Source organism: Cyprinus carpio, chromosome A7, assembly GCF_018340385.1.
Source record: "Cyprinus carpio isolate SPL01 chromosome A7, ASM1834038v1, whole genome shotgun sequence".
Classification (NCBI taxonomy): Eukaryota; Metazoa; Chordata; class Actinopteri; order Cypriniformes; family Cyprinidae; genus Cyprinus; species Cyprinus carpio.
In genome coordinates this window covers 31,867,806-31,887,214 of record NC_056578.1, presented here as the reverse complement: position 1 = coordinate 31,887,214, position 19,409 = coordinate 31,867,806, and the positions used below count along the sequence as shown (strand labels likewise).

The window sequence follows — 19,409 nt, the reverse complement described above, 5'->3', positions numbered from 1 at the left end:
GGGGGGGGGGGGGGGAGAGTGGTGGATGAGTGTTGTGGGGTTACATACACATCACACAGGGAAGCAGAGTAGGAAGAGCGAGGAGGGGGAAAGGAAGGACAAAAGAAAGAAAGAAGAGGGACACTGTACTGTTTGTTTTCGTTTGCATTGCTTTATCTTAGAGAAGGAAAAGTCTGCCTTTCTCTTTAAATGAACGGATAAATCATCGCAAACGGCTTCCATCTTAATTTGAAGGAAAACAGTGGGCCACGAGTTAGACGCTGGAGTCTGAAGTGATTTGAGCGTTTGTAACTTACTTACTTTCTAAAGCAAAGGGAGACACGCGGTTTGTAGTCCTGTAAGTGCTTAGCGACTTGATAGACTGTGACAAGACCAAGCGAAACAAACAAGCAAATATATAAGTAACTTTATATGACTTTAGAAATATTACTAAGTAGTTGTCAAATGCCACTGAGTTGTGCGAGAAGGAATAAATAACAGCTGAATTAGCGGTCCTTTTAAAATCACACTGCTCAACAAACACGGGGAAGAAACCCTGATCCACAGTTTCAGCCAGTTATTCACAGCATATTTGCGGACTATGGCGGCGGTAACAAGTCCAGAAGCGAGCCAACAAGCTCGCGTTTACTTCCAGACGCCCCCCGGTTCAACCGAAGAAGCCGAGACCCCGGTCCGCAAGCAAGGACGGGTCACAGTGAAATACGACCGGAAAGAACTGAGAAAGAGACTTAATTTGGAAGAGTGGATTATTGACCAGCTAACGGATCTCTACGACTGTGAGGTAAGACTCGTTTGTGAAACCTTTACTAATACTTTACGAGACTATGGATCGTTTTGAGCCATTAACCTGTATATTTTGGGTAATATACTAATCAAAAGCCGCGATAAAGTCACCAGCAGGTCAACAAGCCATTGTATATTCATAGATTAGTGCGCTTTTAATTGCAGCAGTGCTCAAGTTATCTTGCGCAGCCACCGTAACATAATTACGAGCCAATGGGCAGAATGTAAGTGTGTCTGTGTTTAAGCGTCAATCTGCTGTTGACCCACATTCTATTCTCAGAGACTTTAAGGGCTAAAGGCAGAGCGCATTAGTTACTACTGTATTTCGACTTATGAAGTTATACCTACGCGAGTGCGCGTTATCCCGTAACTAGCGGTGACGTCACAAACACGTATGTCGCGATCGAAAATGTTAAATATTTTATATAGCGCACAGTTTAAATTCTAAAGCCTCTTAAATCTGGACAAAAATGGCCAAATACCATCTCTGAAGGGAAATTGTAGAACTGTAAACGTGATGTGCGTGACTCCTCGTGTCTCTCTACAAATAGGCTACAAATAAAATAATGGCGATTTTGATTCATTAGAGATTCGATTGTTTTCCGTTCTCTAAAAATGAACCCTTTCTGCAAGCTACATCGTTACACCAGCAGGTGGCGAGAATTGTGTCCACGCGTCCAGAAATATGAATTCTTTCTACATATAACATGCAAATATGACCTGTGAGGTAGGCTACTAACAACCACAGCAAAAATAATTCACTCAGTTGTTTATTTATTTATTTTTAAGTACAATTTAACCATGATGAGCCACTCTCCAGGTACCTTTTGACCCTACACTGACACTGTTTTGCCATACTTTCTAGTTTGATGGCTGCTATGGCCTTGTGAGACAGCTGTGTTTTTGATACTGAAAACTGTTGACCAAGTGACTATTTTTCAGTGTAAGTAAAAGGACAAATTGCTCTGAAGATTATAAAAAAAAAAAAACTAAAAAAAAAAAACTAAAATATCGGATTGTGAAGGCTTAATTTATATGAAGTTTAAGATAAGTGAAGATATTAATCATAAACCTGTCTCAGGAGGAAAGCTCCAGCACTTTGAAAAAACAGATGAACGTGGTTTGGCATACTTTTGTCTCTCGTACCCTCCCCCAGTCTATAAACCACACAATGTACCCGCTTGCTTCCTCACATTATCCAAACCCATGTCAACATGTTAAATCCACTTCACCAACTTTCCTAGCTTTTTAGTAAACTGTAATGTGTGACATGGCAGTCCCTTGAGAGTCTTAATCCTTTTCATTTAAAACTACTTAAACTGCAAGATACCAATTTTGGCGTGGAAGGAGCCGGCGTGGCATACTGCCATAGGGAGAAGCAATCAAGTCATTATAATCGCACTTTCTGCACTGCAAGTGTTTAGGTTCTCTAGATATGGATAGTATAGTATTTTAAAAGACTAGACAGAAATGCTTCAGTAACAACGTTACAGATGTTGCTTGGCGTAAGCAAATTGCTATTTGATAATTAAAGGAAGGAGAATACAAAAATACTAACTGGGAGGGTAAAGCATGAGGGAAGATCTTTTTTTTTTAAGCTCAGCGAGTTTACAGGGCATGATTCACTGAGACTTTTTAAAATTGAGAACTAATGGCATTATTAAATGAAGTAAAAAAAAAAAAAGAGGCTGCAAAAATCAAGGGACAAGTAAACAGACAATCATTGATGGAGACTAACAGACGGTCTGTGAAAGAGTTGGAGGGAGGGAGGTATAGAAAGGGACAGCTGTGGCTTTGGCCAGAAGCACAAAGATGGTGTTTCCCCCCCGCCTCCTTCCTCTCATTAACACTCACACAGAGTGTTGCACTTTTTAGCACGTGCTGCCACACATGTAAATGCAAAATAAGTGTCTTATTTGGACTTAAAGGTATGTACGATAAGAGTCAAGTGTGTATATTTAAAGACTGACCTTGTTAAAGTAACACGGTTTGTCCACAACTCACGTTTGCTACTAGTTCATTGACTTTGCAATGACTCAGCAAATTTCTCCATGCAAGAAGGGGAAAGGCAAATGGGATGAAGGATCTTCTGACAGGCTTAGGAGGAGAAGGAGAGGCATAATTGCAGTTTCTGGGATCATCGGTTTGATACCACATAATGGGAGACTGCTGAACCGTGAGTCATGACCGAAGGAAATACCAGTGACAGGCGAAACTGCAGGAAGTGTGTGTGTGTGTATGTTGTGACTCTCTGATGTTTTAAGAAGGCAGTAACGATCACAACGAACGAACACTCGCATGACCTCAGCTTTGGTACAGTCCTTCTGTGTGTGTGTGTGTGTGTGCAGATTGATGAACAGTGTCAGGATGTTGAATCACTCTATTTATTGGCTCTGTATTTGCTTCATGTAGAATTCTCTTATTTCCTTCCTTTACACTCACTCTCAGACCTTATTTGAATACTTCAGTTCCTCACCTGCTGGTGGCTGTCAGGCACGTGCCCCTCCTGGTTGCACCTGTGTGAGAGTGTGTGTGTGCTGCATGTCTCTGCCTGCATGTATGTTTTTTTGTGTAGGGGAAAGAACAGGTTTAGGCATGTCTGTAATGTTGGCGTCACAGTCAGAATACATATTTAAATAAACAGCTTTGCATGTCTGTTAGAGATTTGCAAAAAAACAAATTTAATCTACACTACCGTTCAAAAGTTTGGGGTCAGTATTTGTTTTATTTTTATTAAGAAAGGATGAATTAAAATGATCAAAAGTGACAGTAAATACTTATTTAGTGACAGTTAATTATTTTAATTTGTAAAAATACTTTACAATATTGATGATTTATTATATTTGTGATAAAATAAATGCAGACATGGTTAGCATAAGAGACTTCTATCAAATATCATATCAACCCCAAGTTTTGAATGGCACTGCACATAACCCGTAAACAGAGTAATGCATGTGTCTCAAAAGATTCTCTGTTGTTTACTGGGAATTGCTTTTCACGTCTGAAGACACTCCCTTTAAGTAAACATAGTTTTCTCAGAATTTATGAAATGATGACTCATTCAGCTGAATAATTATGCCACATATTACCTGCAGGTATTTGGATATGGGGCCAAACCTTATGTTTTCGTATTTTAATGATTCATATCTCATGATTTGTCATGTTTTGACATGTATTTACTTTTGCAGAAACGCTTGATTTGTTGTTTATATTATATGTTTTATGTATTTATCTTGATAAGGTTTTGTTTTTAACTTTCAGTTTTGATTCATTTTAATTCATACTGCTGACATTTACCTTATAACATTAGATGCACTTCCTTGATAATCATATCATGCCCCGTGTCCACATTCACATATGGCACGTCCTAAAGAGTAGAAGCAGTTTATGGTGTTTCCTTTTAGACCTTTCAGTTAAGTGTCAAGAAACATTAGTTGTTACAGTTTAAAATGTACAAACGTATAGTATTAAATAATGAATTTAAAGGTAATGAATTTAGCTAGAAGCCAAAACTATGCACATCAAGTGGATATAGCAGTATAAAGATGGTATTTTATAATGTAGTAGCATGTCCCAATTAATAAATTCTCAAAAGTATGGAATTTCCCATCACCAATGTAGTCTCTAATTTTTATTATATGTGTGAATTTGGATGCTGTCATTGTCTTAATTTGCTCAACATCTCATTCGAATTTCTACCGTTTACATAACTGTATATTTACACACCCACTAATCCCAGAATCTAATTACAGAGAGGGAGAGGTGAGTATACACACTAAAGCTGATTGAGTGGTTATTTGCCGTACTGTTCTCACTGTAAGCTTAAGAGCTAGCAACCTCTCAAATTATCTCAAGAAAACCATCTTGTGTGTTATAAATGATCTACATTTATGTTCTTTTCTTGAAAAGAGAACCACAAACCATTTTAAATGGTCTTCACTTATGGACAGAGAGAGACTTGATCTCAACATGTGCCAAAGGATGTCTTCAGTTCTTGCCTTTTCTGTCAGTCAGTCAGTGATTGTTATGTAAAATGGCTCTGGTCTGGCTGGAAATAGCTGTCCCTTTGTTATACATCCTAATTCAAGAGCAGAGGATTCAGCAAAGTGAACGAAGATAACTTCTGCAAACAGACAGACTGTCTGGCTTTTTAGCTTGTTTATAATCCAGTTAATTACCAATTCTGTGTTGCTTCTAAAAGGTACTGTACATTGAAGCCAAAAGAGCCTAGTAGTGATATAGTGCACTATAGTTTGCCATGGGTCACATATGACTAACAAATAACTAGTTGATTTGTTTTTTCCCTGAATTTTTATTTTTAATTTTGATATCTTTAGCATGCCATGCTTTAGAGTACTATAACCATGCAAATTCAAAGGATGCCTTTTAGCATGACAGTAGATTCTTGTTTTTGAGTGTCCACCATAAGCTTTGCATTTTCAAGATATTAAGTCAAAAATAGCTTCTTCTTTTCTTTTTTTTTTTTTTTTTTTTTTTTACAATTTAATCTTGTCATCTGATGTGTGTTGAGTTTGTGACTGTACATGTGACAAACACGTGACTAATGTGTTTAGAGAGCTGGAGGGGGCATGTGAGATGGCCTTCAGCTTGCCATTGGACCTCTAAATGAAAAAGTAAAATAAAAATAAAAGTCTCATCCTGTCTTGAACGTCCAATCTCTACATCACAATCCAATGCGTAGGGCTTGGACTCTACCTGTGACATCACCAGCTGTATATTAGGTCAAAGGGTGTAGTCACAGCAATATATTCCCTTCAGTCTTTTAATGATGGCACAACACTTTCATTAGTCTAAAGGGTTTTGTGATAATTGCCACTAGAAACCTGTAATAACAGAAACTAGAGCAGCAGAGCACAGGGACATTTTCCTATTTCCCTCTTCGATTTCTAGCTTCATGTAAAGGCTGGATTGTGCAAAAATGCATGTTTCTTTTCAGTGTTTTTTGGCCATATTTGCTGTTACTGAAATCTCTTGCTAATGGAAGTGCCCTGTTTTGGAAGTACTTGGTGGATTAGTGGAATTGTGGGTGACTCAGAGTGAATTAAACTTTCAATCAAGTATGAATAGAAATACACATGCACAGACATGCACACACACACTTGCAGGCGCCCAGACTGAATATCCTAAAGTGCTCTAATCTAGGGAATATGATGAATGCTTGCCTGCTTTATTCCGCTCCAGAAACAACAGATGAGAGAAAGAGAAAGAGAGAGAGGCTAGCAAGTCTTGCCCTGTTGGTGTTTCTCTTTATCACCTCTGCCTTTTCTCTCTTTTGCCCTCCAACATGTTCTATCTTTGGAAAGAATGACCACATAGCCAGGTTTATAAAGACTGAACAGCACACTGTATTTGATTCAACGTCTCATGATATTTTATAATATAGCTAGCTCATATCCTACATCAGTTCTGATTTTTGAAGCCCGTTTATCTAACACAGAACTTTTTTTTTTTTTGTCAGCCAAAGTCCCCTGACCTAAAACGAACTGAATTACTTTGTGAAATTCTAAATCAGTATTTTAATATTTAACAACACATCTGCATGTTCATGATGTTGGTTAATGGTCACTTTTTTTTTATTCTAAAATTCTTTATTATTTATTCAGGCCAGGAAATCATTTTCTAACATACCTAACAGCTTTGAAATAAATATGCTATGTAAACAGGAAACCAAATATTAAAGATGTTTAAACATACAAAAGTGTTTATAAAGAGTATAATGTTAAAGAATACAAAAAGTGTTAAATGTTAAATAGAGGTTATTATATATTTACTTACCACACTAATGCTGAATAATCAGACATTTACTTTTATTTGCACATATCCTGAAAGAGAGGATGCCAGAAATTCTACAGGATTAAGGGAGATTAATTCAGACTGAGCCAAAATATATTGCTTGCTTTCTAGCAGTCTTAAATCTGTAACAGTTCTGTGGGTTTGCCAGTTGATTAAGCTTATGGTCTGATTGTGATTTCTTTAATTGTGTAAGGTCATTATTGTTTATCTTCATTAGGCCTCTCTGCTTGTCACAGACTCAACAATCCATCCAATCGCTGCAGTTCTTATATTTTTCTTTCTGCCACTACAGACTCTCTCAGTCCATCCGGACTTTCTTTCTTTTCTGTAATGACTGCTTGTGAGTCTCCTTTTCCTAAATTTTTACTGCTTCAGTTTTTTTTGTCAAGAAGGAAGTGGAAGGTCAGATGTGTAGTGATCTGTTTATTTTGTGTTTGTGTCTGTGTTAAGATGAGCTGCAGGATCTCTATGGGAACAGCTCCCGTATGATTTGGCCTTTTTTATAAAGCATGCTCTCCTTCCCTAGGGGTCATGGTATTCGCTACATAATGTGATCATTCACAGACACTCTGAGAGTTTGTTTACAGTAATTCGTTAACAATTCGTTAAGTTAAGTTAAGTAAGTAAGTAATTAAGTAATTCTACAGTCTAAGTTACTTGTGTAATACATAATGATAGAAACACAGGCCTATTTTTTTAATAAAAGAGACCAACAAAAGATTGAATCCTTTCTCTCTTATAGCATTGCTGTTGTCTTAATTAAGGTAAAATGTAACTTTTTTGCTGTAATGAAAGGAAATGTCCTGCTTGCTCCTGCGTGTATTCGTCAGTGTGCTAGTGTGTGATGAGAGTCAGCGGGTGTGTGGAAATACACCCCCCACCCCTCTCTGGTCCACTTCAGCCCATGCCAAAGGACTCTCTCCTGGGGCGGCATGTGTCCCTAGTCCTCCTCTCTGTCAGCACCTTCCACGGTCTGTCATAATGTCAGACTGCAGCCAGCACTGAGAATAAATCAATAGTACAGCACTGTGTGTATGTGTTTACATGAGATAGATCAGAGGTTAGTAAAGTGAGCTGTATGAGGTGGAGAGTGACTGATTCGGGACAAACTTCTGTAGGTTTTAGGCTTTATGAGACCTAAGGGCGTTTACTTGCTCTCTTGTCTCTCCCCTTTTAGTGTAGAGTTCATCTGGATGTCAAAATACTATTAACAGTGGTATTTATTATTACAAAAGACCTCAGGAAATGGAGTTGAGCATTTTTGTCTTTTTTGCTGAATCACTACAGTCTTCATATAGCAGCTTATTTTAATGTAAAAACGGGCACAGACATTTTAAACTTGAATTTGAACTTTAAGCAAACTTTTCAAGAACTTTACTTTTTAAATGTTTTCCATTTGAAAACAGAAGAATTTCTCATCTAATTGTTCTTCTTCAGTTTCATCTTTTCCTCCACATATCTTCATTCAAAGTCTGTTTTGTGTTAAACTTCTTACACTTGTCAAACTGAGCTCTTCCCATCTTTGGATTAGGCAATTATTGCAGTGCATCTTTTAAAGACTGTGTCTTGTTCCTTTTGTTTCGGACAGCTAAGACATCAGCTATGTTCACCATCACGTTTCTTTTCTCAGTTATCGTTTCATGCACACATGCATTTACTCACATAAACCACATATCAAAAATTTCCTTTTTCTTTTCTGCATATTGCTTTTGCAGCCCAGGATGTGGGTTTTACCAACATATAAAATATCTAATGGAAATACCTGAAATACTCCTCCAGTTATGTTGGATATTGTTGTGCAATGATGAGAGCTGTTGAATGTGCACACCTGGACTCAAACATAATTTGTCTCCTGGGTAATATTAAGCAACGTTTTGCATATGCTCACAGTATGAGAGAGACAGAGAGAGAATGTGTGGGTATAAAGGCTCTTAGATTTATCGATAAATTCAAATGAGCGGAACTGATTGTCTAATGTTTACTCATTTCCTTCTTCCTGTCTGATTGCAGGTTCTCACTCTGTTGGTCTTCTCTATCCTCTTTATCTCTGTTCTTTTCCCTGGTATTATCAAGGCAGAGTTTAACCAACTCATGCAGAAACCCCTCCAGTCATCAGCCACATGTAAAAGTGCTGGCACTTGAATATGCGATCAGATATCAGGCATAAATATCTCTGTCAGCGCTGAGCAAATGTACACTTGCATCAGAGTGTAAAGAATGTAGAACATCATGTGCTCAGATAGATGTGACACTTCAAACTCGTCTAAACAAAAGACACACCAACAACTTCAAAATTTTAGGTGAGAGTAGGGTACGGTGAGTCATTAGGTATGCTCTGTCTGTTACCTCTTTAATCTAAACAAATTTGCATACTTTTTGTCATATAATTACAATATATCCATGTGTTTATTTATATAGAGTAGCACATTATAAGATACAGTAATAAACAGGAAAACCAGTGTTAGTGTTGCAGAGTTTTTCAAATTCAAGAATCAGTCATTTTCAAATTTAAAATCCAAACATCATTGGTAATGTTACTGTTTTAGTGATTATGCAAACAAAAAGTCATTTTATTTGTTGTTTGTTGATTTTGTTGGTGAAGTGATTTATGTGTCGTACTTTTTGAACATCTCCAGCACATTTTAACAATACCATGATAATACTGATAACCGTGATCATTTTGGTCACTATAATCGTGATAAGAAATTTTCGTACCGTTACATCCCTAGCTTGATGTCATTAGCAGAGTTTCAATTCAAAGTTGTGAATTTTAACTTATGCACAAAATTGAAATATCACATAAAACATTTACGAATAAGCACCGTTTCCATCTATTGAGTCAAAGAGAACAAAATCGTCACTTCCTGATAAACTGCCACTAAATATCACTGTAGTGCGGCACGTGAACCAGTCATTTCTGCATCTTTATTAGTTATAGCACGAAATAAGCATGAATGAGCATCAGAAGGTATCTTGTTTCAACCGCGGGAAGATGTCAATACACACCATTTTCCAAGTTACTCTCCTGTCTGGTTTCTTTGTCAGACAAAATGGCAGATTCGCCATTATGACTGGTCTGATCACCTGTCAATCAAACAAACCTGGTGAAGGGTCAATTATTCAGCAAACCTCATTCAATTAGTTTCAGTTGATAATTCTTACTGATAATTGTTTTATTGTGACAGATTGTTTGTCCAGGCAATGAACAAAATAGTGGTTTGCTTCTGCATGATATATGAGGTATTAAAGGGGTCATGTGATGTTGCTAAAAAGAACATTATTTTGTGTATTTGGTGTAATGAAATGTGTTTATGTGGTTTAAGGTTAAAAAAAAAAAAACATTATTTTCCACATAATGTCCATTATTGTTTCTCCTCTATGCCCCGCCTTCTGAAACGCATCGTTTTCTACAAAGCTCATAGGTCTGAAAAGTGAGGTGTGCAAGCGTCTGATGGAAATTTTACGCCCCTCAACATATACTGTTATGGTGTGTCCCGGTCAGAACACCTGCATGACAGGACAAAAACAATAAAACCCATTACAAACGAGGCAGTTGTTGCATCCAGTGGGGACATAATTACTGATTATAATGACTTATACTGTCTTTTTATGCGTTGTGTTGCATATCGCACCGCGTAAACATAAAACCATGTCTGCATTTGTGATCGGAGAAAGGACAAACAACAAGAGCTACTCTACACTGCTCAAAACTCGCGTTTGTATCATCAGTGGCAAATCCTTTACATATGTAAACCTACTTACATACTGTGAGTCAGAAGCGCCAGACTGTCCTTGCAAAGAGTGAGGAATGGCCAGCGGCTTGAGTGAGGAACAGCCGGGGGCTTGATTATGGAACGGCCTGCGGCTTGAGTGAGGAACAGCCGGGGCTTGAGTAAGGAATGGCCTGCGGCTTGAGTGAGGAACAGCCGGGGGTGTGAGTAAGGATGGCCAGCGGCTTGAGTGAGGAACAGCCGGGGGCTTGATTAAGGAATGGCCTGCGGCTTGAGTGAGGAACAGCCGGGGGCTTTATTAAGGAACGGACTGCGGCTTAAGTGTGGAACAGCCGGGGGCATAAGGAATGGCTTGCGGCTTGAGTGAGGAACAGCCGGGGGTGTGAGTACGGAACGGCCTGCGGCTTGAGTGAGGAACAGCCGGGGGCTTGAGTAAGGAATGGCCAGTGGCTTGCGTGAGGAACAGCCGGGGGTGTGAGTAAGGATGGCCAGTGGCTTGAGTGAGGAACAGCCGGGGGCTTGATTAAGGAATGGTCTGTGGCTTGAGTGAGGAACAGCCGGGGGCATAAGGAATGGCTTGCGGCTTGAGTGAGGAACAGCCGGGGGTGTGAGTACGGAACGGCCTGCGGCTTGAGTGAGGAACAGCCGGGGCCTTTATTAAGGAACGGCCTGCAGCTTAAGTGTGGAACAGCCGGGGGCATAAGGAATGGCTTGCGGCTTGAGTGAGGAACAGCCGGGGGCTTTATTAAGGAATGGCCTGCGGCTTGAGTGAGGAACAGCCGGGGGCATAAGGAATGGCTTGCAGCTTGAGTGAGGAACGGCCTGCGGCTTGAGTGAGGAACAGCCGGGGGCTTGATTAAGGAACGGCCTGCGGCTTGAGTGAGGAACAGCCGGGGGCATAAGGAATGGCTTGCGGCTTGAGTAAGGAACGGCCTGCAGCTTGAGTGAGGAACAGCCGGGGGTGTGAGTGAGGAACAGCCGGGGGCTTGAGTAAGGAACGGCCTGTGGCTTGAGTGAGCCACAGCCAGCTGCTATAACAAGGAACGGCCAGCGGATTTGAAGAAAGAGCAGCCGGACTGTTGCGGCAACCACATGTGACGACCCTGGGCTGAACTCCGCTTCGTCCACGGTGAAAGACGATCCAGCGATCCACAGGGCGAAGTATTTCCTCAGCGACCAGCACAGATGAGCTCTAGGCATGATGAAGCAGATATCGTGCTCTTTTGGAAGGCCAAACAAAGTAGTTTCGCTTTCACAACGAAATCCACAGCTTCTCCATGAAATGGCGCCGACGGCAACGGTGAGAATAAAGGGTACGCCTTCTTTGTTTGTGTGAACATTTGGGCGGGATTATGCAAATCTTCCCACATAGTGACGTAGAGATGTGGGGGTGTGTTAGAACGAGCCATTTTATGGGGGCGTGGACAAGTCTTAAATTTTATAAAGAATATATCTTTGGATTTGAGACTTTAGTCTTTGCAACTTTACAGATTTTCTTTATGCAGCAAGAGCTTGTAACACTCCAAAGAGAAAGGAAAAATTTAAATTGCATCATATGACCCCTTCAATCTCTCTGTGATTACTGGCAGTTGAATGATATTGATCTGTTTTGCCCTTTATAATGTCATGATGTCAATCTCTGTCCTTCTCATTTGTGAAGCTCAGAGGATGTTCTTCATTCAGTACAGGTTCTGTCAACGGCATCTGTGGAACAACGTTGATTTCCACAGAAAATTATTTTGACTAGTCCGTCAGGATTTTTAATTTGACCTTTTTTTTTTTTTTTTTTTTATTGATATTTTGGCATGTTTGAATATGATTGAATATACATTGTTGTTGTTAGAATGACTTTAAGAAACTTTTTTGCAATTGATGAACAATACAAACATTGACAGTTAGAATCAGCCAACTTTTAGGTTCCAACTCGGTTAATTTGGTTAACCTAATGTTGTCTTTTCTGAGGTGATTAACATAAAGTGACTATTTACATGGTGTTTTATTGACTGTATAAATGCTTAGGAAATAATATTTAAAGTTTTCAAATTTTGAAACAAATCTTGTTAAGTGTACTTTCTTTGTAAATACTTTCATAGTTGTAATGTTTTTCCATATATTTTTTCCGTTGATAGAACTCAGCTTAACCCTGAATATTGGCTGCATTAACTTAAATATTCACATACAAAGGATATTTGATTACAATTTCTATACTATGCTTGGAATTTTTTTTTTATCTAATGCTCTTGTCATTGTTTTGGAGAAGATCAACTTCAAGTTATGTCTGGCACCTCAAGGGTCCCAACTAGGGAGCCAATATTGCCATCACCCTCATCCTTGGTGAAGACAGCTGTGTAATATAGGTCAAAGTAGCGCTGATTCCAAGACCCTCCTGTTCTCATAATGTCACTTCAGATTCACCATGGCCGCAAGAGATTTGTAGATGCTCATACACACATATGCTGAATTATAAAGGTCACGTGAACACAGACAGACACGCACTTCCAGACATGAATGCAGTCATCCATAAATCCTGGGTAGACATGTTCTGACTAAAGCAATTCAACACACCTGCACATTGACCGACACGTTGACTCACATGGACACATGGTCTCGAGCTCAGACAGGCCGCAGACCACCATTCACTGACTGTCTGATAAATATTAAACACAAAAATGTCAGATTGGCTGGAAACAAAGTTGGTCCTTCAGTGTACACATGTTTTATTACACAGTTTTTTTTACATATGACATACACTAATCTTACTGACTCCAAACTTTTGGGTGGTTGTGTATATATGTGGCCCTGGTCACTGTTACTTGAGTAAGTAGTTAGAATGAAATTGTGTTCCCATGTGTCTGAGTTGCTGACAACACTGTTTGATTTAGGATTATTTAAAGAACAACTGGGAGCTCATACACAACAAGTGTACATTGAAAGCAGAGTATTATGCATTTAGATGACATATTTTAACAATATACAACAACTTATCTTTCTGGCTGTAGTAAGTGTAAAAGTTTAGGATTTGGGCTGGAAGATGTGAAATGTCACAGGTTCAACATAGATAACTAATTCATTGTTTGAATAATTACTCTAATTTTTACAGAGCAGATATTCATTCACAAGTGAGAGATGTGTAGATTAAAAATAACACATGAAAATGAAATTTCACCATCATTATTGTATTATATTTTACAAACCTTTATATTGAAACCATGATCAAAGGCACTTCCTAATAATAAAACATATAGAAATCTCATTGTTCTTTCATATCTGTACTCTTCTGCCTTTTAACTTCTGTTCTAGTTTCTGCGGTACATCACCTATTGTTGGCATTTACTATTATTGCTTGTGATGTTCCTTATTTGTAAGTCGCTTTGGATAAAAGCATCTGCTAAATGATTTAATTACCAGTTTAGTGGATTAAAGGAATCTCTAGTTGATTGTGAGAAGCTTATTGGTTATATTTTATTTGTATTTCCTGTCTTTTACTCGACTTTGTTACTCTTTTAATATTTTTCCTTGTCTCTATGAGTGACCAGTAGCACATGGTGCCCACGTGTTGTGCCTTGCATTCTTTGTCTCAGTGTCCACACACACACACACACACACACACACACAGTTTCACATTCCAGCCCCTAACAGCCAGCTTAAGTTGTTCTTACAACTCATTCGCTCCGGTGTACTCATGCACCCTTTAGTTATGTGCACTACATAGACACACATTGAAGGTTTGTTAATTCAATAGAGCAATTAAAGCTTCCATTCACATGTGACGGTGCCATGGCAATATCAGTGTGCCTGAATGAACTGAGGTGTGTGTGCTTGTGTTGGTGTGTGTGTGTTTGTGTGTGTGAGAGAGAGAGAGATTTGGGCAAGGGGTAGTCAGGCAGGTGCAATGACAGCTGGTCTGGGAAGCTCAAACCAAGGGGGAGCAAAAGAGTGCTGAAAAGATGAAGTACTGATAGTAGCATTGAGCACAAGAAAGAGAGAGAGAGCGTTTGAATGGAAAAAAAGCATCAGCTCTAGAAATAGACCTATTTTTATAAGTGCCTTTTGGTTTTCCATTGTGAAACAGTGGGCAGTTTTATATTCCTCGCTTTAGTGCTTGTTTCTCTAGACAGACAATATTTTAATATGCCGTATGAGTCACTGCAGCAAAACCACAATGAGCTTCTGCGTGTTCATAAGGCTTGTGAGTGTGTGTGTGTGTCCGGAAGAGAAAGATAAATTGTGTTTTGGAAAAGACTTTGATTGAGGGGGAGAGGGAACGTGAGAGAGAAAAGTGGGGTGGGGGTGGTACAAGTCTTGTGAAGGCCATTTATAGCTTTGTGGAGAGAGAGACATATTAACTAGTCTTTACTGAAAGAGACAACTTTATAGAAAGAAACCAATTTTGGAGGCCATAGGAATGAGACGAGAAAAATACAGCAGCGTATAATTGAGGTTTGGAGCCTCCACTGGCACAGTTTTATTTTTACTCTTGGAAACAGACCTAAACTCACATAGGGCGGTAGTGTTTGAATTTGAATTTAAATCAGGGTTTTGATTTGAATTAGAGCTATTAGGAAAGCTGGTCGCGAGAAAGAGCGAGACAAAGGCGTCTCACTTCAGAAAGAGAAGCAGACAGATCTGTTTCATGGCCAGTGCCCTGCCAACAGCCCAAGGCCAAATATGTGAACTGGACTGATAAAAATAGCCAAACACGGCAGTAAAATGTGTGTATCTGAATCTGTGCAAAATCACATTTGGTCCCAGAAATTTTGTTGCTGCATCACTGCATTCAATTTCTCTTCTCTTTTTCAGTCTTGATGTTATGTCTTGCTCAGGATTACATCTAATTACAGAAGCTAGAAATTCTTAACTTGGATATGTAAAGTTGGATGTATCATCATCACATCTTTAATATATTTAATCAATTAATTTTAATTAACATTGTAAAGTCAGTTAATTACACCCTCATCATCAAAAAGTAGATTTATTTTAAGATGGATGGGCAAACATCAGGATTAATAGCAACGTCAGACTAGATGTAAACTGCATGTCAAGTACAACTACAAGTCGATATGGAAATACATATTTTAATAAACTTTAATTCCAATTTTAATCCATAGTTTAGAATGGGGGAAATTAGTTTGTAATGCTACCAAATCAGACCCAAAAACAACAATTGTAGACAAATGTTTTAAGGTCTAGGGTCAGTAAGATATTTTATATATATATAAGTCAGTAAGATATTGTATATATATTTTTTAATTAATACTTTAATTCAAGGTTGCATTGATTAATCAACTGATTAAAAGTGACAGTAAAGACAGTTACAAAAGATTTCAGTTTCAAACAAATGCTGTTATTTTAAACTTTCTATTTACAGAAGAATACTGAAAAAAAAAAATTAAGTTTCTACAAAAATATTAAGCAGCACAGCCGTTTTCAACATTGATAATAAAGAGAAATCTTATTTGAGTTCAAATCAGCATACAAGAATGATTTCTGAAGGATCATGTGACACTAAAGACTTGAGTAATGGCTGCTGAAGATTCAGTATTTCCACCACAGGAATCAGTTACATTTAAAAATATGCTAAAATGTTAAATTGCATGAGTATTTCACAATGCTGTCGTTCTTAATGTGTTTTTTTTTTTTTTTTTTTTTTTATCAAATAAATGCAGACTGTTGAGTGTAATAGTTCTCTCAAAAACATTCAAAAAATCTTAGACCAGACCCAAGCTTTTGGACAGAAGTGTTTAATTGTAAGTTTATTAGATAAACTTCACATGTTGTATGCATTTTGTTTGTGAAAAAATGAATACCCAAATAAATAAATAAATAAAAAATTACCTAGACATGAAGCACTGATCTTATATTTACATTTATATTTAATCATTTAGCAGACTCTTTTCTTGACACACACCAGTGACTAACATGACCGTCATTCCCCTAAATGGTGAGATTCATAAATTCCACTGAAGTGAATGATTATGTGGAAAGTTAAGCAAATTGAATCAAAAAGAAAAAAAAAAGATAAAGAAATTTCGTCTCTTTGTGCTGATCTGCAAACAAAATGGATAACTTAATTTTGTATGACTGGTGGGTTAAGGCCAAAGGCTGACTTTTAACTGTTTGTATGACACACGAGATACCCCTAGTGGTAAAGGGGCAGCATTACACCGACCTTCATCAACCCTGTTGGGAACTTAACAAGGAACTCCTATATTTAGACAGATGCCCAGTCTTAACGCACGTACACACAAAACATTCCAGAATCATCTGTGCAACCTTTCATCACTGGGTTTCTTTTCCCTCCGGGAATACAGCAGAATTTCTCAGAGCTGTAGGGAATTTCTTAGAATAGTTGTGTAATTTCCAGTTAGATGTTTCTTCTATATAGACATATCCTTGATCCAAACAGATAATTTTTCTTTTACTTCATGTTGCTTATGCTTTTGTGTCACAGGAGGAGGCGATTCCAGAGCTGGAGATAGATGTGGATGAGCTGTTGGACATGGAGGATGATGTAGACCGTGCCGCAAGGGTCAAGGTATCCCTCTCAAGAATTACAGATTCAGTATCGTATTACAATTTCTATTACATCTTCAGTTTTGAACAGATTTTTATGACATTATTTTTCTCTTATTGTCCAACAGGAACTGCTGGTAGACTGTTATAAACCTACTGAAGTGAGTACATTATCTCATATCTAATATCAGGCAAAATATGCACATATTGGTAGCAGAATTAAATTAGACAAATATATATTCAATTTTACTCATTTAAACAACATTAAGTAAGGAATAATTGATGACGGGCCATTGATTTATTAGAAAATAACACACACCCGAGGTGGTAATGCGGCCACGATGTGAAGCAATGCAAAGTTACACCTCAGGGTGTACATTACTTTCTAATAATTCATCTGCCTGTCATCAGTTGTTCTGCTTATACTACGGTTACCACTGCCTGGAACTGCTTTAGCTGTGCGCTTCCCTGAAAACAATTGCTTACCTTAGAATGTTCGTCAAACAGTCAGATTCAAGCATGCAACAGCCCCGTATATTTCTGTTAGTAATGAGTGTACAGTTTTAGGACTTATGCCTGTTACAATTATGTGGAAATCTGCAGAATCTGAAGTGCCAACTACCTACCTCTCTGCTAAATTTGTTAAAAATTGTACTCCATTTTTCCCCTCTGTAGGAGTTTGTAGCTGAATTGCTGGACAGGATCCGTGGCATGCAGAAGCTCAGTACTCCTCAGAAGAAATGAAGCTTCTCCCACCTCCACCCTTCAACCAATCTCATCCCTCCTTTTCAAATTTTAGGGGTGTGACTGTTCACCCCTGAGCAGGTGCTCATCCAGTCCCATTGCCTCTTTTGCATCCATTGGGGAGGAGGTGGAGGCAAAATTATGGGACATTCAATCAGATCCTTATAAGCAGGGCTTATTTTCCCATTATGTTGATTTTATTTGTATTTTATTCTGTTTCACTTTTTTTGTAAAGGGGGAAAGATTTAATTGTTTTTAAATGTATTTCATGTTGGTATACATTACTGTGCATAATATTTTTTAGATTCTAATTTGGTAATTTAGTTTTAATTTGGTTTCAAAGCTTCCTGTCTCAATGAACACATGGAGTAAAACCCTTGGTGAAACTGTGACGATACTTGGTTTAAAATTACATCAGAGTGGATTAGACAGAAGCAGCCTTGTGGATTTCTTTCTTTTTTTTTTTTTTTTTTTGTATTTTATGTACTTTTTTGAGTCTCCTCTTCCTTGAGTAAGTGTGCAGGAACATAAGTGGACATTAAAAAAAAAAAATAGAGGAGTTTGGGGATTTGTTGTATTAATGGAAGGGAGCTGTGTGTAGGGAAACAAATTGGGGCTTCGATTCTTTAATTTTCTCCTGTCTTACACGCACTCACTCTCTGAAATTCATGGGCATCACCACCCTCAGGGATCAGGAGAAATTACCACACACACACACACACACACACACATATAACCACAGCTGTGGCTTTTGGGCCTCACACATCCACAGATGTGCACTCTTACTCTTCCAGAGACCGATAGAGAGAGACTGGAGATCATGCTAGACAAGCTGCATTGTGTCACGCTCACAGGCAAACATACATTCAAAATGTATCCTCTCACATGACTCTCCTAAATCATCTTTCCCAGGAAGCCATCTGCTCTTTTTGTCTCAGCCAATCAAATACTATAATAAGAGGGCTAATAGTTTCACTCAGTGCTCTTGAAATCCACCAATCCAACATTTCCAGCAGGTGTTTTAGAAGAGCTTTACCCCTAACATCCTAACACATTACATCTGCACATATTAATCATTCATTGATGCTCCTCCTCATCCCATCTGAGTTCACTTATGAATTACATGAAGTAAGGTACAATAACAACTGTCCTGGACTCACAACAACTGTTTTCTCTCTTTCTCTACTCACTCTTTTTATTTTCTTCTTTGGCCCCCATATTTTATTTAAATGTCTTTATTTCACCTGCTCCTCTGCATTTCATTTTACATGAGAGTCACTCTCCCTACTTTCAGACGTTGCCTTAGGTTAAACTTATGTTATGACAACCAAATGAATTTAATGTTTGAGGAGCATCCAAGAAAAAATAAATCTGCAAAAGTGGAGATCTTTTTGAAGTTTTAGAATTAAATAAAAGATTCTTGTACTTTCAATGATTCCTTTTTCTTTTTTTACTAGGGAAGGAAGTTGACTATGTACCAAGCAATTTTTTAGATGCATTAACTATTAACAAAATAGAATCAGTTTTTTTATCATTATATGGACCTGCTGTTGATTTCTCTTTACTGTGTCCAATGAGACACGGGAGGATTGAAAGAGTCAATTGGATTTAAAAGAGGAACGATAATATGAATTTAAGAAAAATGTAAGCAATTGCGTGAGACTGTACTCAAGGTCATACCTTTTGGAGAAAAAAAGTATCCTGTAGCAATACTAAACTGTCTTGGTTTTATGGCCAATTTTGTTACACTTTTATGCAACTTTAATAAAAATATGTTAAATTACATGTTTGTGTTGTTGTTTCTTTTTCTTTACTTGACTGAAT

The 19,409-nt window shown here is 38.1% G+C and overlaps 1 protein-coding gene across 1 annotated transcript; it reads left to right on the top strand.

Moving 5' to 3' along the window:
• The first annotated feature begins 42 nt into the window (after positions 1 to 42).
• Positions 43 to 19,368, top strand: LOC109093873 (protein phosphatase 1 regulatory subunit 14B-like). Its single transcript, XM_042760832.1, has 4 exons — positions 43 to 781; positions 16,780 to 16,863; positions 16,970 to 17,002; positions 17,517 to 19,368. Exons 1-4 carry the CDS (start codon positions 581 to 583, stop codon positions 17,583 to 17,585), a joined length of 387 nt encoding a protein of 128 aa, XP_042616766.1. The 5' UTR covers positions 43 to 580; the 3' UTR covers positions 17,586 to 19,368.
• The last annotated feature ends 41 nt before the right edge of the window (positions 19,369 to 19,409 follow it).

Bases quoted from the DNA above. Each gene is read 5' to 3' on its own strand.
- LOC109093873 (XM_042760832.1), top strand. From the start codon at position 581: ATGGCGGCGGTAACAAGTCCAGAAGCGAGCCAACAAGCTCGCGTTTAC. The intron at 16,864-16,969 runs GTATCCCTCTCA...ATTGTCCAACAG, and splicing joins ACCGTGCCGCAAGGGTCAAG to GAACTGCTGGTAGACTGTTA. The intron at 17,003-17,516 runs GTGAGTACATTA...TCCCCTCTGTAG, and splicing joins ACTGTTATAAACCTACTGAA to GAGTTTGTAGCTGAATTGCT.